General features: G+C 45.6%; 1 protein-coding gene across 3 annotated transcripts in view; it reads right to left on the bottom strand.

Annotated features, from left to right (window-relative positions):
• LOC112262012 (consortin) overlaps positions 1-23,577 on the bottom strand; it is a 56,509-nt gene that overhangs the window by 26,588 nt on the left and 6,344 nt on the right. For all 3 annotated transcript variants that reach the window (XM_042330145.1, XM_042330146.1, XM_042330147.1), the window contains 4 exons: positions 10,530-10,856; positions 8,135-8,391; positions 1,640-1,670; positions 116-202 (listed from right to left, as the gene is read on the bottom strand). In XM_042330145.1, coding sequence (XP_042186079.1) covers positions 116-202; positions 1,640-1,670; positions 8,135-8,391; positions 10,530-10,856 — 702 coding nt within the window. The remainder of the gene's footprint in view (positions 1-115; positions 203-1,639; positions 1,671-8,134; positions 8,392-10,529; positions 10,857-23,577) is intronic.

Genomic DNA, 23,577 nt, shown 5'->3' with positions numbered 1-23,577 from the left:
TAAGGGGAGGGAGAGAAGGTGAGGTAATTATACATAATGAGACTTCAATTGGCTCTGTGAGTGAGTGAGTGAGTGAGTGAGTGAGTGAGTGAGTGAGTGAGTGAGTGAGTGATACCCCACTGTTCCTGCAGTGTTGTCAGGTTGTGTAGTCGTCTCTGGTGGTAGAGTCTCTCCAGCTGAACACAGCACACTGCTCGCTCATCTGGTCAACACAGGGTTAAGGAAACACACACACACAATATGACTAATCTGCCTACATAATTCAGTCATTGTTTTGTAATACAAATGAGAAGATGAGTGAATGAAGAGTAGGTGTATCTTGTGTGAGGGTGGAGGGGACCTACAAAATAACAATGAGACAAACAAACCACTTGAGTCAACCACACAAACCAGACAAGGCTTTTAAACACTAGACAGGGGACCTCTACAAGGCTTTTAAATCCATGAAGGGGAGGGAACGAGTGCACACTTAGAATTAAGGTGAGGAAAAAGAGTTTGCCGAGCTAAAGAGATGGAAAGCTAGAGGGAGGGTGGGGTTTTCAGGAGAGAGAGAGAGAGAGTAGATAGAGAATGACCCCACAGAATATAAAGAGATTAGCAGCAACAAACACAGCACTCACCAAGCACTAAGAGATATCAAGATAGGAGGCTAACGACAATGAATCACCTTAAAATGGTAGATATACTGAGTGTACTAAACATTAGGAATACAGGGATGTTGGCCCATGTTGACTCCAATGCTTTCCACAGTTGTGTCAAGTTGGCTGGATGTCCTTTGGGTGGTGGACCATTCTTGATAGACATGGGAAACTGTTGAACATGAAAAACCCAGCAGCGTTGCAGTTCTTGACACAAACTGGTGCTCCTGGCACCAACTACCATACCCTGTTCAAAGACACGTAAATATTTTGTCCTGCTGGTTCACCCTTTGAATGGCTCACACACACAACACCTGTCTCAAGGCTTAAACATCTTTCTTTAACCTGTTTCCTCCCCTTCATCTACACTGACATCAATAAGGGATCATAGCTGTGTGTGTGCTTGAATGAGTGCGTTCCCCAGTTGCACTACACTCCATGGGCTGCGTGTCGAGGAAGGGTACGGATTCCAAACTTGTAAACATATTTTCTTTCTCTCCTTCTGAACCAATAGCTTTGTATGGGTGATAGGAACATAACTATGTATGTCTACTGGGCTTTTCCCTGTGGTCCATCGTGTCTCCAGTTGGTTCTAAATCTGTCCTACATAGAGCAGTGTACTGAGAGCTCCATATATTACACAGGACTGGTCTCTCTCTCTCTCTGTCTCTCTAGGCACTGAGGCGCTCTGTATAAGCCCACAGCTTTGCTGTAGAAAGCCCCTGCACAGAAAACATCTAGTGTTCCTGTCTGACCAAAAGAAAGAGCACAACGATAAGATGCTTGAACCCTGTGGTAGGTTTAAACTGGAACACAGCACAGCCTGAGAGTTGGAATGAACCAGAGAACCCTGTCATTTACTAGAGAGAGACAGAGATATGAGCTGACTGATAAGGATACACTTTTCATAGACCTAAAGGGCATAACACACACGTCATACAGACACACACATACGCTCTCACACACGGTCAAACAAGCACACACACAAGTGATAAGGATACAATCTTCCTGGAGGACAAAGGCCTCAGCTATCTGCAGAGGGAGACAGAGAGGGTTAAAGGTTAACAAGTATATTCATTTAGACACTGCTTTTACATTCTAGTCACCCAGAACAACTAACAAGTGTATTCCACTCAGGAATAGACAAATACATACTGTATTACCATCAACTGTACTATCAAGAAGTTAACCAATGTATACAGCCTAATACGGAATAATGATTAAATTACATTTAGTATGACTTTAACCCTGAGACAGAAACACGAAAACAACCTCCCTAAGAGGCATTAAAGAAGGTAAACACACACAAACACCGTCGGGTAAGCAAGAGAAACACTGCTAATCTCCATGGACACAGTGGAAAATGCAGGAAATAGCTGGAAAGTCTTTAAAATCCTTCTTGATCACAGTTGTATTTGTAGTTTCCAAAGTTCCCCCTATCCACCTGTAGCTAGGAGGTGAGGCGAGCTCCACAGCCTGATAAAGCAGCAACGGTGTGTCAGACTCTACCTCTCTCGTGACTGTTATTGTTCTCCTGCTGACTGAAGTGGAGAGAGTGAGAGAGAGAGAGAGTGTGTGTGAGAAAGAGGGCATGAGCGCTCGCATTTCTAATCAAGTGAGAGGCGGTAACAACCCACTGACCTCTCACACTCACTCTTTCTCCCTCTTCTTTGTTGCAAGTAACAAAACATTTATATAAATATGAATTGCTCATTTTGCTTGCTTGTGGTGCGTAGGCCTACATGTGCGTGAGAGAGAGAGTGAGAGAGAGCTCAGGGGAGAGAGAGAATGAGGGAGCAGTGAGAGAGTGAGAGAGAGCTCAGGGGAGAGAGAGAATGAGGGAGCAGTGAGAGAGAGAGAGAGAGCTCAGGGGAGAGAGAGAATGAGGGAGCAGTGAGAGAGTGAGAGAGAGCTCAGGGGAGAGAGAGAATGAGGGAGCAGTGAGAGAGTGAGAGAGAGCTCAGGGGAGAGAGAGAATGAGGGAGCAGTGAGAGAGTGAGAGAGAGCTCAGGGGAGAGAGAGAATGAGGGAGCAGTGAGAGAGTGAGAGAGAGCTCAGGGGAGAGAGAGAATGAGGGAGCAGTGAGAGAGTGAGAGAGAGCTCAGGGAGAGAGAGAGAATGAGGGAGCAGTGAGAGAGTGAGAGAGAGCTCAGGGGAGAGAGAGAATGAGGGAGCAGTGAGAGAGTGAGAGAGAGCTCAGGGGAGAGAGAGAATGAGGGAGCAGTGAGAGAGTGAGAGAGAGCTCAGGGAGAGAGAGAATGAGGGAGCAGTGAGAGAGTGAGAGAGAGCTCAGGGGAGAGAGAGAATGAGGGAGCAGTGAGAGAGTGAGAGAGAGCTCAGGGGAGAGAGAGAATGAGGGAGCAGTGAGAGAGTGAGAGAGAGCTCAGGGAGAGAGAGAATGAGGGAGCAGTGAGAGAGTGAGAGAGAGCTCAGGGGAGAGAGAGAATGAGGGAGCAGTTTTCAGGGGAGAGAGAGAATGAGGAGCAATGAGAGAGTGAGAGAGAGCTCATTAAAATGAGGGAGAGTGAGAAGTGACAAAGACTCATTCTGCCTTGAGACAAGGGCTGGTCAGAGCTCCTGGGTTGCTAAAAGCTGAATGAGGGAGCAGTGAGAATGAGATTGAGAGCTCAGGGAAGAAGAGTGAGGGAGCAGATGTGAGAGAGAGATAGGGGAGAGTTCAGAGCAATGCAGAAAGAAAATGAGCTAGAGAATGAGGGATTCCAGTGAGAGAGTGAGAGAGATAGTCATGGGGAGAGAGAGAATGAGGGAGCTTGAGAGTGAGAGAGAGCTCAGGGGAAAGAATGAGGGAGCATTGAGAGAGTGAAAAGCTCAGGGGAGAGAGAGAATGAGGGAGCAGTGAGAGAGTGAGAGAGAGCTCAGGGGGGAGAGAGAGAATGAAGCAGCCAGATGTTTACTTTTTTAGCTTTTACAGGGGAGAGAAAATGAGGAACAGTGACAGTCAATTGAAAAGCATTCAGGGGAGAGAGAGAATGAGGGACAGTATTTCTGGAGAGTCTCAGGGAGAGAGAGAATGAGGGAGCAGTGAGAGAGAAATAAGAGGCTTTGACAAAAAAAGAGAAAAGACTTCCTCCTAATGTACTACATGTTTTTATAGGAAGTATAAAAGTATCAAATGTAATCTCCTTCGTAGAAAGCTCCATTAAAACTCAGGGAGACATAACACAAACACTCATTCTGCCCTTACAAGGGCTGGTCAGAACTCCCTGGGTTGCTAAAAGCTGTCTGGATCTCGACCAATCAGATTGGAGACAGGGGAAGAAGGTCAGAGGTGAACAGATGTGAGTTGGTTAGAATAGGGGTGTGTTCAGAGCATTGCAGAAAGAAAATGAATAAAGCTGACGTGATTCCCTGTTCTATCCAACAGATAGTCATGTCCCAATCCCAAATTGACCCCTTGACCCTACAGGGCTTCCCAAACCTTTTTGACCCAATTTTGATATCTGAAAATTCTTGCGACCCCAACCATGTGAAAATAATGTAATTAACAGCCAATGTTTACTTTTTTACTTTTTACATTTTTTAAAATAGGAACTATGACAGTCAATTGCAAAACATTCTAACAGTATTTCTGGTTGTCTTGAACACACTGAAGTCAGAGATTTCCGAGTTTGATTTCACTAACCGGAATGTCAACTGAGAAAGGATCATAGTCAAATGGATTGGAAAGTAGGTCCCAAAGTGCTCTTCCAAGCGTTGGATGTGAGCAGTCATCACTCGTGTGGGACACTTACTGATGCTGTTTTCTGTTACAAACATGCTTTCCTCTGGATCAGTCACTCATCTGGAGAATGTTTTTGTATTTCCCCTGCATTCCCCTGTATTTCCCCTGCATTCCCCTGTATTTCCCCTGCATGCCCCTGTATTTCCCCTGCATTTCCCCTGTATGCCCCTGCATTCCCCTGTATTTCCCCTGCATGCCCCTGTATTTCCCCTGCATGCCCCTGTATTTCCCCTGCATGCCCCTGCATTTCCCCTGCATTTCCCCTGTATGCCCCTGCATTCCCCCCCTGCATGCCCCTGCATTCCCCTGTATTTCCCCTGCATTCCCCTGCATGCCCCTGTATTTCCCCTGCATTCCCCTGTATTTGCCCCTGCATGCCCCTGTATTTCCCCTGCATGCTCCTGTATTTCCCCTGCATGCCCCTGTATTTCCCCTGCATGCCCCTGTATTCCCCCCTGCATGCCCCTGTATTTCCCCTGCATGCTCCTGTATTTCCCCTGCATGCCCCTGTATTTCCCCTGCATGCTCCTGTATTTCCCCTGCATGCTCCTGTATTTCCCCTGCATGCCCCTGTATTTCCCCTGCATGCCCCTGTATTTCCCCTGCATGCTCCTGTATTTCCCCTGCATGCTTGCATTCAGTTTGTTCAGTTCCTAAAATGTGTCTGATAAATAGGCAAGGAGACTCATTTTCTTTTCATTACACAGAAAGTCAACCAAGTTTTTTTTAACCTCCATTGTGAACTACAAGAGTTCCTCTCTTAATGAAAAACATCTTTCCACCACTCCCCATCGATAACCACCAAGCTTCGCTGTGAAATACAACATTGTCATGTACTGATCCCATATCTCCACAAAGTTTTGTGAACAGGCGTGCGCAGTGGATGTGGTTTGATGTAGTCAGAGTTCTCTGCTCAGCTCGTTTGGCGCCAGTTGCTCTCGTTGTGCCATACAATGCTTCCATATGGCAGTTTGAGTCATTAAGATTTTCCTGTTGATTGCTAGCAATAGCATGAATTCTTCATTAAACACTGTTATTTGACAAATGTATTGATGTGAGTTTCTGTGCCTCTTCCCTCCCCACACATGGCTTTCACCATATAAATTGCGGCTGGTAATATCAAAGTCTCTGCAATATGGTGTGGTTTCATAGTGTAGCGGGTCCAACCGATTCACCGGTACAGTGTAGCCTCTTTCCATGATCTGGTTGAATATTACCCTTTAGATTTGAATCATTTTCATTTAGATTTTTAAGGTTAACCACAAGATGTTGAGATACAAAGACAATATTATAATATACAGTAAATCATTTGTTTTGTATTTTCTTTTTGTCCGGATTTTTGAAATTCTCCCGTGACACCATTTTCATATTAGGCACATGGGGTTGCGACCCCTAGTTTAGGAACCGCTGCCCTATGCGAATGTGAAGATCTGAGAGGATTTGATTGCCATAATAAATATGGTGAAACTTTCACCTAACCTATCAGAGGGCAAGGTGGAGCGATTACCATATTGACTGCACTGGTCAAATCCTCCCAATCTGTGCTAGGGTCCAGGGTTCCATTTGGGCCATGTCTGTTCTCAACAATACATTTATATCTGAACATTCTGTAACGCTGAACCCACCTGAACGCGCCCCCAGGAGACAGTTGAAAGTGTTGGGAGGAGGGAGGGAGTAGACCAATGATGTATTTACATCATTGGAGTAGACAGATGCAGAGAGGTGCTGATCAGAAATGACAGCAGTGCCCCTACTGGTGGAGGAGGGAATAGACAACACATTTTCACTTCACTTCATCCAGAGCTCTGTGTATCATAAGGACAGGGATTATACCACACTCACACACACTGTAATGGCTGTGTGTGTGTGTGTGTGTGTGTGTGTGTGTGTGTGTGTTCAGTCAGTCTGGTAAATACACTACATGACCAAAAGTATGTGGACACCTGCTTGTCACTAATCTATGATCGTATGCTATCCATTTGTTTGTATGCTGTTCTTTGTATGACATTTTAATATTTGATTATTAACCAATGATATTAGGCCACTCCTGGCCATGATTACAGACACCTGTGTCTTTTGACACTATATAACCGAGTCATCCCGCAGTGTTTATTACATTTTTGCATCTGAGCTCCTAGAGTGTGCGGCTCTCTTTTATTTTCAAGTTTCTACTCCGCTAGCCAGCACCTCGTCTTGGTAGGTGTGCGTTTATTTTTCTTCTAGACACCTGCTTGTCAAACATCTCATTCCAACATCATGGGCATTAATATGGAGTTGGTCCCTCCTTTGCTGCTATAACAGCCTCCACTCTTTTGAGAAGGTTTTCCATTAGATTGCTGCAGGGACTTCCATTCAGTCACAAGAGCATTAGTGAGGTCGGGGCTCTGATGTTGGGCAGTTGGCCAGCCAGGCCTAATTAATATTGCCTGCTAACATGAATTTCTTTTAACTAGGTAAATAAATTGTGTCACTTCTCTTGCATTCTGTGCAACAGAGTCAGGGTATATGCAGCAGTTTGGGCCGCCTGGCTCATGGCGAACTGTGAAGACTATTTCTTCCTAACAAAGACAGCCTTCTTTGCCAAACAGGGGATTTTCAAAAGCGCATAATCGTTGCACGAATGTACCTAACCATAAACATCAATGCCTTTCTTAAAATCAATACACAGAAGTATATATTTTTAAACCTGCATATTTAGCTAAAAGAAATCCAGGTTAGCAGGCAATATTAACCAGGTGGAATTGTGTCACTTCTCTTGCGTTCAATGCACGCAGTCAGGGTATATGCAGTTTGTGCCGCCTGGCTCGTTGCAAACTAATTTGCCAGAATTTTACGTAATTATGACATAACATTGAAGGTTGTGCAAAGTAACAGGAATATTTAGACTGATGGATGCCACCCGTTAGATAAAATAGGGACCGGTTCCGTATTTCACTGAAAGAATAAACGTTTTATTTTCGAAATTATAGTTTCCGGATTTGACCACATTAATGACCTATGGCTCGTATTTCTGTGTTATTATGTTATAATTAAGTCTATGATTTGATAGAGCAGTCTGAGCGATGGTAGGCAGCAGCAGGCTCATAAGAATTCATTCAAACAGCACTTTTGTGCGTTTGCCAGCAGCTCTTCGCAAATGCTTCAAGCATTGCGCTGTTTATGACTTGAAGTCTATCAACTCCTGAGATTAGGCTGGTGTAACTGATGTGAAATGACTAGCTAGTTATAGCGGGGTGCGCGCTAATAGAGTTTCAAACGTCACTCGCTCTGAGACTTGGAGTAGTTGTTCCCCTTTCCCATGCAAGGGCCGCGGCTTTTGTGGAGCGATGGGTAATGAATCTTCGAGGGTGGCTGTTGTCGATGTGTTCCTGGTTCGAGCCCAGGTAGGGGCGAGAAGAGGGACGGAAGCTATACTGTTACACTGGCAATACTAAAGTGCCAATAAGAACATCCAATAGTCAAAGGTATATGAAATACAAATGGTATAGAGAGAAATAGTCCTATAATTCCTATAATAACTACAACCTAAAACTTCTTACCTGGGAATATTGAAGACTCATGTTAAAAGGAACCACCAGCTTTCATATGTTCTCATGTTCTGGGGTGTCCACATACTTTTGCATATATAGTGAGGAATTACAGCTAACCACAGAGGGAATCACACCTACACCAGGCTGCCAGATAAATGTTGACTTCAGAACAGCGCAGGCAGGTAGAAATACAATATATAGAATGGAGAGGGACGGGCACACACCTGATGGAGGGACTGAGGAAGGTGGGAGTGATCTTTACGTTCCCCTAGCTCCTCTAGGGAGGCTAGGAGGGCAGTGCTAGGGTCTGTGGTGGAGGTGGGAGGTTCTGTGGTGGAGGTAGGTCCTGTAGGTTCTGTGGTGGAGGTGTGCGTCTTCCCTTCAGGGTTACTGTAGGAGGGTTCGTCTGGACAACCTGCTACGGGGCTGACGGGACATGTAGTCTCTGGAGACACAGAAGGGTGAAGCTCTACCAAACTGCCTAAAGAGAGAATGTGAGAGGGAGAGAATTGAGGATGGAGAAGACAAAGGGACAAGACAAAAAGAGAGAGAGAGAGAGAGAGAGTACATCAAACATCAAAGCAACCCTGTTATAAATGTCAGACAGTGAGAGCCAGTGAAAACTGAGCAGAATCTCTACCTACTGAGCGATTACACACACTCTCGCTATGTACTTTTCTCTTTGTGATTCTGTTCTGTGGAAACCATACAGCCCGTTTGAACAATCCCAAGTCCTAACAAGTCAATAAAGCCTTTTTATCACATGGTGGGAAATGAATTTGGTTGGTAGCGACATAACATTCATAGTATAATGCACCATTGAGCACTTAAACCGACATGCCCACACACACACAACAGTGAGCCTTGTTGTTAGCCAGACTAAAGGCTAAAACAAGGGATGGACAAAGGCTAGAACAATGACACACAGAGCTCACATCACAGGCTAGCACATTTGGCTACAATGACATCACAATGGAAAAACAACACAATAGGCAACACCCAGTGGCAACTGGTAGTTACTCACGTCTTGCCCAGACATTGTGTGTTACGGGACAGGCACCACAGATCCTCAGGCTCCTCTCAATCACTTTACCTCTCCACTGACTCCTTACGTCTTCCCTTCTTCTCCCTGACTTCTATTAAAATCTCTCCCTATCGATCTACCTCCTCTTCTCCTTATGTCCTGCTCCTTGCTGTACCACTCTCCTTTACCTCTCCATCTCTCTGACTGTAGCTGATGTGGTTGCTCTGACATCACTGTGTGACCCGGGCTGTATGCCACAAATCTGATCTGCTGACCGATTAACAGGGTTAGCGTACAATGGCTTGCGAAAGTATTCACCCCCCTTGGCATTTCTCCTATTTTGTTGCCTTGCAACCTGGAATTACAAAAAAAAAAAAAAATGGGGGGGGTTGTATAATTGGATTTACACAACATGTCTACCACTTTGAAGATGCAAAATATGTTTTATTGTGAAACAAACAAGAAATAAGACAAAAAACAGAAAACTTGAGCGTGTATAACTATTCAGCCCCCCAAAGTCAAAACTTTGTAGAGCCACATTTTGCAGCAATTACAGATGCAAGTGTCTTGGGGTATGTCTCTATAAGCACATCTAGCCACTGGGATTGTGCCCATTCTTCAAGGCAAAACTGCTCCAGCTTCTTTAAGTTGGATGGGTTCCACTGGTGTACAGCAATCTTTGAGTCATACCGCAGATTCTCAAATTGGATTGAGGTTTGGGCTTTGACTAGGCCATTCCAACACATTTAAATGTTTTCCCTTAAACCACTTGAGTGTTGCTTTAGCAGTATGCTTAGGGTCATCCTGCTGGAAGGTGAACCTCCGTCCCAGTCTCAAATCTCTGGAAGACAAACAGGTGTACCTCAAGAATTCCCCTGTATTTAGCGCCATCCATCATTCCTTCAATTCTGTCTAGTGTCTCAGTCCCTGAAAAACATCCCCGGAGCATGCTGCCACCACCATGCTTCACTGTGGGGATGGTATTCTCGGGGTGATGTGAGGTGTTGGGTTTGCGCAAGACATAGCGTTTTCCTTGATGGACAAAAAAGCTACATTTTCATCTCATCTGACCAGAGGACCTTCTTCCATATGTTTGGGGAGCCCCCCCACATGCCTTTTGGAAAACACCAAACATGTTTGCTTATTTTTTTCTTTAAGCAATGGCTTTTTTCTGGCCACTCTTCTGTAAAGCCCAGCTCTGTGGAGTGTACGGCTTAAAGTGGTCCTATGGACAGATACTCCTATCTCCGCTGTGGAGCTTTGCAGCTCCTTCAGGCTTATCTTTGGTCTCTTTGTTGCCTCTCTGATTAATGCCCTCCTTGCCTGGTCTGTGAGTTTTGGTGGGTGGCCTTCTCTTGGCAGGTTTGTTGTGGTGCCGTATTCTTTCAAGGCCCTGTAAGTGCACACACAGACACACACGCACACTCATAAGCCCAGACGATTGAGTAACCCAGACCTTCAACCATGGCCACAAACACACAGTTTACTCAATAGAATTGACTAGTCTCCGCCTCCTCCTGATCAATGGTACCCAATAAAACTGATCCAAGGTGATATATTTCCTGTGTGTGTGTGTGTGTGTGTGTGCGCGTTACCTGTGTCTGAGAAGGAGGAGTCAGTCATAGGAGTGTCGGGTGCTGTCACGCTGTCCTTCTCTTCTTCCACTATCACATCATCATCCTCTCCCTTCATCTTTCTATCACCATCTTCCTCCTTCTCTTCATCCCTATTAGAATTTAAAGAGTCTTGTTCGATGGAGTCACATCCAACCCTCTGACCATCATCGAGTTGAGTTTGTGTCAAGTTCTGGTTTTGGTGGGCGGAGACCTGAATTGGTTCCGAGGGGTCCGATTGGTTGTAGTGGAGGTCCACTACGCCCTCCTGACCCTCTGACACCACTGGTCCCGCCCTCTCGCACTGACCTGGAAGCAGAAAAAGAGACAGGTTCTGTTGTTGTCATAACACACAGAAGGAGATTCCAATCGACTCTGGAGGCACTCATGTAGATCTAATACAGGGTCTTCCACCTTTTCTTGCCCAGGGACCCCCGCCCAGGCAAATTAGCAACCCAGAAACCCCCTCCCAGGCAAATCAGAGACCCAGGGACCCCCGCCCAGGCAAATTAGCAACCCAGAAACCCCTCCCAGGCAAATCAGAGACCAAGGGACCCCCGCCCAGGCAAATTAGCAACCCAGAAACCCCCTCCAAACACATTTGCCAAAAGCAGCTGTTTAGCTGGTTAAACAAAAGGTCATCCATGTGTCAGCAAAAATGCATGTCCAGGTCAAGAAGGCTTTCTGCGACTGGTATTCACCTGGTGCCTTTTCAAAGACTATGTCAGATACTCCAGTGAGTGTAATTAGCTACAATGAAGTAATTAGCTACAATGAATGTAATTAGCTACAATGAATGTAATTAGCTACAATGAATGTAATTAGCTACAATGAATGTAATTAGCTCCATTCAGTGTCATTATCTCAATATTAGGAGTTGAGATACAGTGCCTATAAAAACAAAATCTACACCTCCATTGATTTCTTAATTGTATTGTGTTACAAAAAGTGGGATTAAAAGGAATTTCATGTATTTTTTGTCAACAATCTACACAAAATACTCATGTCAAAAAAAAAATTAAATTAAGATTTATTAAAAAGAACACCAATAATAATTATTCACCCCCAGAGTCAATTCATGTTAGAAACGCCTTATTGAGAGTCTCCTTGGGTAAGACTCTAAGAGCTTTGGGTAGGACTAAGAGCTTTTGGGTAAGACTAAGAGCTTTGGGTAAGACATGTAGCATTTTCTTTTCAATTGGATATTATGGAGATCAATGACAAAAAAAAGTACAATTCAATCTATTTCAATCCCACTTGGTAAAGCAACAAATTCTGAATAAAATTGACCTTCTATATGTAATCCCAAAATGTTTATTCTGTTGCTGCTAGTGATATTTGCACACTTTCTCAAATGTATTTTACACCGGTGGAAACTCCCTCCAGCCAATGCTCACACTAACCCAATGCTCACACTAACCCAATGCCCACACTAACCCAATGCTCACACTAACCCAATGCTCACACTAACCCAATGCTCACACTAACCCAATGCTCACACTAACCCAATGCTCACACTAACCCAATGCTCACTAACCCAACTAACCCAATGCTCACACTAACCCAATGCTCACACTAACCCAATGCTCACACTAACCCAATGCTCACACTAACCCAATGCTCACACTAACCCAATGCTCACACTAACCCAATGCTCACACTAACCCAATGCTCACACTAACCCAATGCTAACCCAATGCTCACACTAACCCAATGCTCACACTAACCCAATGCTCACACTAACCCAATGCTCACACTAACCCAATGCTCATGCTCACACTAACCCAATGCCCACACTAACCCAATGCTCACACTAACCCAATGCTCACACTAACCCAATGCTCACACTAACCCAATGCTCACACTAACCCACTCACACTAACCCAATGCTCACACTAACCCAATGCTCACACTAACCCAATGCTCACACTAACCCAATGCTCACACTAACCCAATGCTCACACTAACCCAATGCTGCTCACACTAACCCAATGCTCACACTAACCCAATGCTCACACTAACCCAATGCTCTAACCCACACTAACCCAATGCTCACACTAACCCAATGCTCACACTAACCCAATGCTCACACTAACCCAATGCTCACACTAACCCAATGCCCACACTAACCCAATGCCACACTAACCCAATGCTCACACTAACCCAATGCTCACACTAACCCAATGCTCACACTCAACCCAATGCTAACCCAATGCTCACACTAACCCAATGCAATCACACTAACCCAATGAAATGCTCACACTAACCCAATGCTCACACTAACCCAATGCTCACACTAACCCAATGCTCACACTAACCCAATGCTCACACTAAATGCCCACACTAACCCAATGCTCACACTAACCCAATGCTCACACTAACCCAATGCTCACACTAACCCAATGCTCACACTAACCCAATGCTCACACTAACCCAATGCTCACACTAACCCAATGCTCACACTAACCCAATGCTCACACTAACCCAATGCTCACACTAACCCAAACACTAACCCAATGCTCACACTAACCCAAACCCAATGCTCACACTAACCCAATGCTCTAACAACTAACCCAATGCTCACACTAACCCAATGAAATGCTCACACTAACCCAATGCTCACACTAACCCAATGCTCACACTAACCCAATGCTCACACTAACCCAATGCTCACACTAACCCAATGCTCACACTAACCCAATGCTCACACTAACCCAATGCTCACACTAACCCAATGCTCACACTAACCCAATGCTCACACTAACCCAATGCTCACACTAACCCAACCACTAACCCAATGCCCACACTAACCCAATGCTCACACTAACCCAATGCTCACACTAACCCAATGCTCACACTAACCCAATGCTCACACTAACCCAATGCTCACACTAACCCAATGCTCACACTAACCCAATGCTCACACTAACCCAATGCTCACACTAACCCAATGCTCACACTAACCCAATGCTCACACTAACCCAATGCTCACACTAACCCACACTAACCCAATGCTCACACTAACCCAATGCTCACACTAACCCAATCACACTAACCCAATGCTCACACTAACCCAATGCTCACACTAAAATGCTCACACTAACCCAATGCTCACACTAACCCAATGCCACACTAACCCAATGAAATGCTCACACTAACCCAATGCTCACACTAACCCAATGCTCACACCCAACCCAATGCTCACACTAACCCAATGCTCACACTAACCCAAATGAAATGCTCACAATGAAATGCAATCACACTAACCCAATGCCCACACTAACCCAATGCTCACACTAACCCAATGCTCACACTAACCCAATGCTCACACTAACCCAATGCTCACACTAACCCAATCCCAATGCTCACACTAACCCAATGCTCACACTAACCCAATGCTCACACTAACCCAATGCTCACACTAACCCAATGAAATGCTCACACTAACCCAATGCTCACACTAACCCAATGCTCACACTAACCCAATGCTCACACTAACCCAATGCTCACACTAACCCAATGCTCACACTAACCCAATGCTCACACTAACCCAATGCTCACACTAACCCAACTAACCCAATGCTCACACTAACCCAATGCTCACACTCTCCCAATGCTCACACTAACCCAATGCTCACACTAACCCAATGCTCACACTAACCCAATGCTCACACTAACCCAATGCTCACACTAACCCAATGCCCACACTAACCCAATGCTCACACTAACCCAATGCTCACACTAACCCAATGCTCACACTAACCCAATGCTCACACTAACCCAATGAAATGCTCACACTAACCCAATGCTCACACTAACCCAATGAAATGCTCACACACTAACCCACTAATGAAATGCTCACACTAACCCAATGAAATGCTCACTCAACACTAACCCAATGAAATGCTCACACTAACCCAATGCTCACACTAACCCACTAACCCAATGCCCACACTAACCCAATGCTCACACTAACCCAATGCTCACACTAACCAAATGCTCACACTAACCCAATGAAATGCTCACACTAACCCAATGCTCACACTAACCCAATGCTCACACTAACCCAATGCCCACACTAACCCAATGCTCACACTAACCCAATGCTCACACTAACCCAATGAAATGCTCACACACAATGAAATAACCCAATGCTCACACTAACCCAATGCCCACACTAACCCAACCCAATGCTCACACTAACCCAATGCTCACACTAACCCAATGCTCACAACCCAATGAAATGCTCACACTAACCCAATGCTCACACTAACCCAATGCTCACACTAACCCAATGAAATGCCCACACTAACCCAATGCTCACACTAACCCAATGCTCACACTAACCCAATGCTCACACTAACCCAATGCTCACACTAACCCAATGCTCACACTAACCCAATGCTCACACTAACCCAATGCTCACACTAACCCAATGCTCACACTAACCCAATGCTCACACTAACCCAATGCTCACACTAACCCAATAACCCAATGCTCACACTAAAATGCTCACACTAACCCAATGCTCACACTAACCCAATGCTCACACTAACAATGCCACATGAAATGCTCACACTAACCCAATGCTCACACTAACCCAATGAAATGCTCACACTAACCCAATGCTCACACTAACCCAATGAAATGCCCACACTGAAATGCTCACACTAACCCAATGCTCACACTAACCCAATGCTCACACTAACCCAATGCCCACACTAACCCAATGCTCACACTAACCCAATGCTCACACTAACCCAATGCTCACACTAACCCAATGCTCACACTAACCCAATGAAATGCTCACACTAACCCAATGAAATGCTCACACTAACCCAATGCTCACACTAACCCAATGCTCACACTAACCCAATGCTCACACTAACCCAATGAAATGCTCACACACTAACCCAATGCTCACACTAACCCAATGCTCACACTAACCCAATGCTCACACTAACCCAAATGCTCACACTAACCCAATGAAATGCAATGAAATGCTCACACTAACCCAATGCAATGCTCACACTAACCCAATGCTCACACTAACCCAATGAAATGCTCACACTAACCCAATGCTCACACTAACCCAATGCAATCACACTAACCCAATGCTCACACTAACCCAATGAAATGCCCACACTAACCCAATGAAATGCCCACACTAACCCAATGCTCACACTAACCCAATGCCCACACTAACCCAATGCTCACACTAACCCAATGCTCACACTAACCCAATGCTCACACTAACCCAATGCTCACACTAACCCAATGAAATGCTCACACTAACCCAATGCTCACACTAACCCAATGAAATGCTCACACACAATAACCTAACCCAATGCTCACACTAACCCAATGCTCACACTAACCCAAAATGCCCACACTAACCCAATGCTCACACTAACCCAATGCCACACTAACCCAATGCTCACACTAACCCAATGCTCACACTAACCCAATGCTCACACTAACCCAATGAAATGCTCACACTAACCCAATGAAATGCTCACACACACTAACCCAATGCTCACACTAACCCAATGAAATGCTCACACTAACCCAATGCTCACACTAACCCAATGAAATGCTCACACTAACCCAATGCTCACACTAACCCAATGCTCACACTAACCCAATGCTCACACACTAACACACTAAGCCCAATGAAATGCTCACACTGACCCAATGCAATGCTCACACTAACCCAATGCTCACACTAACCCAATGAAATGCTCACACTAACCCAATGCTCACACTAACCCAATGCCCACACTAACCCAATGCTCACACTAACCCAATGCTCACACTAACCCAATGCTCACACTAACCCAATGCTCACACTAACCCAACCCAATGCAATCACACTAACCCAATGAAATGTTCACACTAACCCAATGCTCACACTAACCCAATGCTCACACTAAAATGCTCACACTAACCCAATGCTCACACTAACCAATGAAATGCTCACACTAACCCAATGCTCACACTAACCCAATGCTCACACTAATGCTCACCTAACCCAATGCTCACACTAACCCAATGAAATGCCACATGAAATGCTCACACTAACCCAATGCTCACACTAACCCAATGCTCACACTAACCCAATGCCCACACTAACCCAATGCTCACACTAACCCAATGCTCACTAACCCAATGCTCACACTAACCCAATGCTCACACTAACCCAATCTAATGCTCACACTAACCCAATCTAATGCTAGCCCAATGCAATGCCCACACTAACCCAATGCTCACACTAACCCAATGCCCACACTAACCCAATGCTGACACTAACCCAATGCTCACACTAACCCAATGCTCACACTAACCCAATGCTCACACTAACCCAATGCTAACCCACATAACCCAATGAAATGCCCACACTAACCCAATGCCCACACTAACCCAATGAAATGCCCACACTAACCCAATGCTCACACTAACCCAATGCCCACACTAACCCAATGCTCACACTAACCCAATGCTCACACTAACCCAATGCTCACACTAACCCAATGCTCACACTAACCCTAAATGAAATGCTCACACTAACCCAATGCTCACACTAACCCAATGCTCACACTAACCCAATGCCCACACTAACCCAATGCTCACACTAACCCAATGCCCACACTAACCCAATGCTCACACTAACCCAATGCTCACACTAACCCAATGAAATGCTCACACTAACCCAATGAAATGCTCATACTAACCCAATGAAATGCTCACACTAACCCAATGCTCACACTAACCCAATGCCCACACTAACCCAATGCTCACACTAACCCAATGCTCACACTAACCCAATGCTCACACTAACCCAATGCTCACACTAACCCAATGCTCACACTAACCCAATGCCCACACTAACCCAATGCTCACACTAACCCAATGCTCACACTAACCCAATGCAATGAAATCACACTAACCCAATGCTCACACTAACCCAATGAAATGCTCACACTAACCCAATGCAATGCTCACACTAACCCAATGCCCACACTAACCCAATGCCCACACTAACCCAATGCTCACACTAACCCAATGAAATGCTCACACTAACCCAATGCTCACACTAACCCAATGCTCACACTAACCCAATGCTCACACTAACCCAATGCTCACACTAACCCAATGCTCACACTAACCCAATGAAATGCTCACACTAACCCAATGAAATGCTCACACTAACCCAATGAAATGCTCACACTAACCCAATGCTCACACTAACCCAATGCTCACACTAACCCAATGCTCACACTAACCCAATGCTCACTAACCCAATGCTCACACCAATGAAATGCTCACACTAACCCAATGCTCACACTAACCCAATGCCCACACTAACCCAATGCTCACACTAACCCAATGCTCACACTAACCCAATGCTCACACTAACCCAATGCTCACACTAACCCAATGAAATGCTCACACTAACCCAATGAAATGCTCACACTAACCCAATGAAATGCTCACACTAACCCAATGCTCACACTAACCCAATGCCCACACTAACCCAATGCCCACACTAACCCAATGCTCACACTAACCCAATGCTCACACTAACCCAATGCTCACACTAACCCAATGAAATGCTCACACTAACCCAATGCTCATGAAATGCTCACACTAACCCAATGCCCACACTCACACTAAGCCCAATGAAATGCTCACACTAGCCCAATGAAATGCTCACACTAACCCAATGCTCACACTAGCCCAATGCTCACACTAACCCAATGCTCACACTAACCCAATGCTCACACTAACCCAATGCTCACACTAACCCAATGAAATGCTCACACTAACCCAATGCTCACACTAACCCAATGCTCACACTAACCCAATGAAATGCTCACACTAACCCAATGCTCACACTAACCCAATGAAATGCTCACACTAACCCAATGCTCACACTAACCCAATGCTCACACTAACCCAATGCTCACACTAACCCAATGCTCACACTAACCCAATGAAATGCTCACACTAACCCAATGCTCACACTAAAATGCTCACACTAACCCAATGCCCACACTAACCCAATGCTCACACTAACCCAATGAAATGCTCACACTAACCCAATGAAATGCTCACACTAACCCAATGCTCACACTAACCCAATGCCCACACTAACCCAATGCTCACACTAACCCAATGCTCACACTAACCCAATGCTCACACTAACCCAATGCTCACACTAACCCAATGCTCACACTAACCCAATGCTCACACTAACCCAATGCTCACACTAACCCAATGCTCACACTAACCCAATGCCCACACTAACCCAATGCTCACACTAACCCAATGCTCACACTAACCCAATGCCACACTAACCCAATGAAATGCTCACACTAACCCAATGCTCACACTAACCCAATGCCCACACTAACCCAATGCTCACACTAACCCAATGCTCACACTAACCCAATGCTCACACTAACCCAATGAAATGCTCACACTAACCCAATGCTCACACTAACCCAATGAAATGCTCACACTAACCCAATGCTCACACTAACCCAATGAAATGCTCACACTAACCCAATGAAATGCTCACACTAACCCAATGCTCACACTAACCCAATGCTCACACTAACCCAATGCTCACACTAACCCAATGAAATGCCTCACACTAACCCAATGAAATGCTCACACTAACCTAATGCTCACACTAACCCAATGAAATGCTCACACTAACCCAATGCTCACACTAACCCAATGCTCACACTAACCCAATGCTCACACTAAATGCCCACACTAACCCAATGCTCACACTAACCCAATGCTCACACTAACCCAATGCTCACACTAACCCAATGCTCACACTAACCCAATGCTCACACTAACCCAATGCTCACACTAACCCAATGCCCACACTAACCCAATGCTCACACTAACCCAATGCCCACACTAACCCAATGCTCACACTAACCCAATGCTCACACTAACCCAATGCTCACACTAACCCAATGCTCACACTAACCCAATGCTCACACTAACCCAATGCTCACACTAACCCAATGCTCACACTAACCCAATGCTCACACTAACCCAATGACTAACCCAATGCTCACACTAACCCAATGCCCACACTAACCCAATGAAATGCCCACACTAACCCAATGCTCACACTAACCCAATGCTCACACTAACCCAATGCTCACACTAACCCAATGCTCACACTAACCCAATGAAATGCTCACACACACTAACCCAATGCTCACACTAACCCAATGCTCACACTAACCCAATGAAATGCTCACACTAACCCAATGCTCACACTAACCCAATGAAATGCTCACACTAACCCAATGCTCACACTAACCCAATGCTCACACACTAACCCAATGCTCACACTAACCCAATGCTCACACTAACCCAATGAAATGCTCACACTAACCCAATGAAATGCCCACACTAACCCAATGCTCACCAACCCAATGCTCACACTAACCCAATGCTCACACTAACCCAATGCTCACACTAACCCAATGCTCACACTAACCCAATGCTCACACTAACCCAATGCTCACACTAACCCAATGAAATGCTCACACTAACCCAATGCTCACACTAACCCAATGCTCACACTAACCCAATGAAATGCTCACACTAACCCAATGAAATGCTCACACTAACCCAATGAAATGCTCACACTAACCCAATGCTCACACTAACCCAATGCTCACACTAACCCAATGCTCACACTAACCTCACACTAACCCAATGCTCACACTAACCCAATGCCCACACTAACCCAATGCTCACACTAACCCAATGCCCACACTAACCCAATGCTCACACTAACCCAATGAAATGCTCACACTAACCCAATGCTCACACTAACCCAATGCTCACACTAACCCAATGCTCACACTAACCCAATGCTCACACTAACCCAATGCTCACACTAACCCAATGCTCACACTAACCCAATGCTCACACTAACCCAATGCTCACACTAACCCAATGCTAACCCATGAAATGCTCAACCCAATGCTCACACTAACCCAATGCTCACACTAACCCAATGCTCACACTAACCCAATGAAATGCTCACACTAACCCAATGAAATGCTCACACTAACCCAATGCTCACACTAACCCAATGCTCACACTAACCCAATGCTCACACTAACCCAATGCTCACACTAACCCAATGAAATGCTCACACTAACCCAATGAAATGCTCACACTAACCCAATGCTCACACTAACCCAATGCTCACACTAACCCAAAAATGCTCACACTAACCCAATGCCCACACTAACCCAATGCCCACACTAACCCAATGCCCACACTAACCCAATGCTCACACTAACCCAATGCTCACACTAACCCAATGCTCACACTAACCCAATGCTCACACTAACCCAATGCTCACACTAACCCAATGCTCACACTAACCCAATGCTCACACTAACCCAATGCTCACACTAACCCAATGCTCACACTAACCCAATGCTCACACTAACCCAATGCTCACACTAACCCAATGCTCACACTAACCCAATGCTCACACTAACCCAATGCCCACACTAACCCAATGCTCACACTAACCCAATGCTCACACTAACCCAATGCTCACACTAACCCAATGAAATGCTCACACTAACCCAATGCTCACAATGAAATGCTCACACTAACCCAATGCTCACACTAACCCAATGAAATGCTCACACTAACCCAATGCTCACACTAACCCAAACCCAATGAAATGCTCACACTAACCCAATGCTCACACTAACTGCCACATAAAATGCTCACACTAGCCCAATGAAATGCTCACACTAACCCAATGCCCACACTAACCCAATGCTCACACTAACCCAATGCTCACACTAACCCAATGAAATGCTCACACTAACCCAATGCCCACACTAACCCAATGCTCACACTAACCCAATGCTCACACTAACCCAATGCTCACACTAACCCAATGCTCACACTAACCCAATGAAATGCTCACACTAACCCAATGCTCACACTAACCCAATGCTCACACTAACCCAATGCTCACACTAACCCAATGCTCACACTAACCCAATGCTCACACTAACCCAATGCTCACACCCACCAACTCACAACCCAATGCTCACACTAACCCAATGCCCACACTAACCCAATGCTCACACTAACCCAATGAAATGCTCACACTAACCCAATGAAACCCAATGCTCACACTAACCCCCACACTAACCCAATGCTCACACTAACCCAATGCTCACACTAACCCAATGCTCACACTAACCCAATGCTCACACTAACCCAATGAAATGCTCACACTAACCCAATGCTCACACTAACCCAATGAAATGCTCACACTAACCCAATGAAATCACACTAACCCAATGAAATGCTCACACTAACCCAATGCTCACACTAACCCAATGCTCACACTAACCCAATGAAATCACACTAACCCAATGAAATGCTCACACTAACCCAATGCTCACACTAAATGCTCACACTAACCCAATGAAATGCTCACACTAACCCAATGCTCACACTAACCCAATGCCCACACTAACCCAATGCCCACACTAACCCAATGCTCACACTAACCCAATGCTCACACTAACCCAATGCTCACACTAACCCAATGCTCACACTAACCCAATGCTCACACTAACCCAATGCTCACACTAACCCAATGCTCACACTAACCCAATGCCCACACTAACCCAATGCCCACACTAACCCAATGAAATGCTCACACTAACCCAATGAAATGCTCACACTAACCCAATGCTCACACTAACCCAATGCTCACACTAACCCAATGCTCACACTAACCCAATGCTCACACTAACCCAATGCTCACACTAATGCTCACACTAACCCAATGCCCACACTAACCCAATGCTCACACTAACCCAATGCTCACACTAACCCAATGCCCACACTAACCCAATGCTCACACTAACCCAATGCTCACACTAACCCAATGCCCACACTAACCCAATGCTCACACTAACCCAATGCTCACACTAACCCAATGCCCACACTAACCCAATGAAATGCTCACACTAACCCAATGCTCACACTAACCCAATGCCCACACTAACCCAATGCTCACACTAACCCAATGCCACACTAACCCAATGCTCACACTAACCCAATGCTCACACTAACCCAATGCTCACACTAACCCAATGCCCACACTAACCCAATGCCCACACTAACCCAATGCCCACACTAACCCAATGCCCACACTAACCCAATGCCCACACTAACCCAATGCTCACACTAACCCAATGCTCACACTAACCCAATGCTCACACTAACCCAATGCCCACACTAACCCAATGCCCACACTAACCCAATGCTCACACTAACCCAATGCCCACACTAACCCAATGCCCACACTAACCCAATGCCCACACTAACCCAATGCCCACACTAACCCAATGCTCACACTAACCCAATGCTCACACTAACCCAATGCCCACACTAACCCAATGCCACACTAACCCAATGCTCACACTAACCCAATGCCCACACTAACCCAATGCCCACACTAACCCAATGCCCACACTAACCCAATGCCCACACTAACCCAATGCCCACACTAACCCAATGCCCACACTAACCCAATAACCCAATGCTCACACTAACCAATGCCCACACTAACCCAATGCCCACACTAACCCAATGCTCACACTAACCCAATGCTCACACTAACCCAATGCTCACACTAACCCAATGCTCACACTAACCCAACCCAATGCCCACACTAACCCAATGCTCACACTAACCCAATGCCCACACTAACCCAATGCCCACACTAACCCAATGCCCACACTAACCCAATGCCCACACTAACCCAATGCCCACACTAACCCAATGCCCACACTAACCCAATGCTCACACTAACCCAATGCTCACACTAACCCAATGCCCACACTAACCCAATGCCCACACTAACCCAATGCCCACACTAACCCAATGCCCACACTAACCCAATGCCACACTAACCCAATGCCCACACTAACCCAATAACCCA

This window comes from Oncorhynchus tshawytscha, linkage group LG11 (assembly GCF_018296145.1).
Source record: "Oncorhynchus tshawytscha isolate Ot180627B linkage group LG11, Otsh_v2.0, whole genome shotgun sequence".
In the NCBI taxonomy this organism is placed as follows: Eukaryota; Metazoa; Chordata; class Actinopteri; order Salmoniformes; family Salmonidae; genus Oncorhynchus; species Oncorhynchus tshawytscha.
This window is presented reverse-complemented; position numbering and strand designations above follow the sequence as displayed.